The sequence below is a fragment of the Anneissia japonica genome, unplaced genomic scaffold, assembly GCF_011630105.1.
Source record: "Anneissia japonica isolate Jap-2015-1 unplaced genomic scaffold, ASM1163010v1 scaffold1696_len571195_cov180, whole genome shotgun sequence".
NCBI lineage: Eukaryota > Metazoa > Echinodermata > Crinoidea > Comatulida > Comatulidae > Anneissia > Anneissia japonica.
In genome coordinates, this window is record NW_022695941.1 from 391,407 (window position 1) to 393,674 (window position 2,268).

Here is a 2,268-nt window from a genome sequence, read left to right on the forward strand (position 1 = left end):
CGTATTTCCAGATTTATCTGGCCGAACGCCCTCTTGAGGCATAGCATTGTGTAATACAATGTTCCCGACGGGTATTTGGACCTGTTCAATCATGAAGCCTTCGTGGTCTAGTGGTTATGACGCTCGCCTTGTCAGCGAGAGGTTGCAGGTTCGAATCCCGTCGGAGAAATTTTATTACACAATGATATTTCATAGGACTTTAGTCGTTGAAAAGCTACAGGGTAGCCTACGATGTTCCATCATGTCCTTATTAAACACTGTATATGTACCTTTGATGATTTATATTATATATATATATATATGTTTATTTATTTATATTTATATATATGTATATATATATATATATATGTGTGTGTGTGTGTGTGTGTGTGTGTGTGTGTATACATACAGAAAAGAATACTCACCCAATCGTCGTCAGATAACGTTGATGCTATGTGGATCGAGCAAATACCTGTCACAATTGCCTGTAAGGAAGGTATAATTAAATTATACAAAGAGAAATGTATTATATTATTATATGTAGGCCTGTATAATGCTATATGTATATCTGTGTATATGTATGTTATCAACAATACCAGCAACACACCACCAGTGCCCGCCAAAACAGAAACACCAGCCACCAGCAACAGCACCACAAGCAAAACACAAGTAACAACACCACCAACACCAACAATAGCAACAACACCAGCACAAGTACCAACAGCAGTAACACCACCAGCACAAGAACCATGCCAGAAACAGCACCAGAATCAACACCTTCACTAGCACCAACAACAATTATATATTAACGTAGCTTAAAAAATAGTTGGAATACAACTCCCTGTTAATAATAATGACATGACAATGACAGTGACAGTGTGGCAGCGACAATGGCAATAAGAAATACTTATATAGCGCAAGGGACTTCATAATTGTTATTAATTCGCTATACACACAACGTAAAAACAATATGTATTTACCACTAGACCAGCCCATATGGGTCCGCCTGCCGTTTGGTCTGTGAATTGATCCCATTCAAAGAAAGCTGCGATCCCGAATCCAATCAGTACAATACCCGCTAAAATCAAGCCGAAGCCACAGGCTTTTAGGAGTTTAAAACGACATCGTCCAACAACCATACATTGACATTTACACATGATTGTGCGTTTCTGGTATGTTAGTTGTGCGCTATTAGACGAGTGCTGATAGGCTCCTTAGTGTTTTTCTTGTAGGCTTGTAAATCACTAGACGCGTTTCTTGTTCACACGTGCGTTCCTGGTGGGCTATGTTCGTTTCTTCTTTGGTTTCCTGTGGACGGTGAGGTGTGTTTCTGGTTGGTTACATGAGATGAAGACAATGAAGCTGAGATGCCAGGTAAAATGCGTGTAATTTGTGTTTAACTTGTGCTATCGTATTATGAATTAGACCGTACCTACATTCAATATTGGAAAGAAAATATTGATATAAGCCTGTTATAATAAACGTTACGTGATTCACCAAAAATAGTTGGAAGCAACACAGAAATATTTCCAAGCTATAAAACAAACTAAACCTAAATTAAATTCTTTGTCATACTTTGAATCTATTTTGCTAATTACTGTAAAATCGCACTGAACAAACGGACAAGGATCTTTTTCCTTCTTCAAGTACAAGTATCCCTAAAAAGCGGTCATACGTGCTTGTCTTGCCATGTTTTATTTATCAAATTTCAATATAAATACATTTGTTAATTAACCGGGCCTAGCGATAGAAAGCATGTAGGGCCCTTGACCATCATATACACGCCTTAAGCTACGTTTTCTGTATCTTTAACCTGTAAATTCCCATAGTCAACATTATTAGCGTAACAATGCATTTACTCAAATAAAAAAAACACATTTACAATTAATAACCTTGCTTACGAATACATCAATTGTTGAACTAAACGTTACAACTACGTCAACACCCAATGTATAAGTCATCATCATATATTATATATATATATATATACCGTATATATATATATATAGTATATATATATATATATATATATATAATATATATATATATTTAAGTCATCAGAAAAAGGTAAATACTTCAATAAAGGACATGATAATTCATCGTGTAGTATAGCTCTCAACTAATGTTGTCCTATAAATAGAAAAAAAAGAAAGAAATTAAAATCCCTCTAACGGGATTCGAACCTGCGACTTCTTGTGTCAAGGCGAGCGTCACAACCATTTACACAAAAGAAGCTTAATGGTTGATCAAATTCAAATAACATCAGATACACTCTATTACACAATATAT

At 35.6% G+C, this 2,268-nt stretch overlaps 1 protein-coding gene across 1 annotated transcript in view; it reads right to left on the reverse strand.

Annotated features, from left to right (window-relative positions):
* Positions 1-2,268, reverse strand: part of LOC117101641 — a 7,870-nt gene that overhangs the window by 4,273 nt on the left and 1,329 nt on the right. The window contains exons 2-3 of the mRNA XM_033241656.1: positions 960-1,411; positions 405-464 (exon numbers count right to left, since the gene is read on the reverse strand). Of these exons, the coding sequence (XP_033097547.1) occupies positions 405-464; positions 960-1,136 (237 nt within the window). The 5' untranslated portion in view covers positions 1,137-1,411. The remainder of the gene's footprint in view (positions 1-404; positions 465-959; positions 1,412-2,268) is intronic.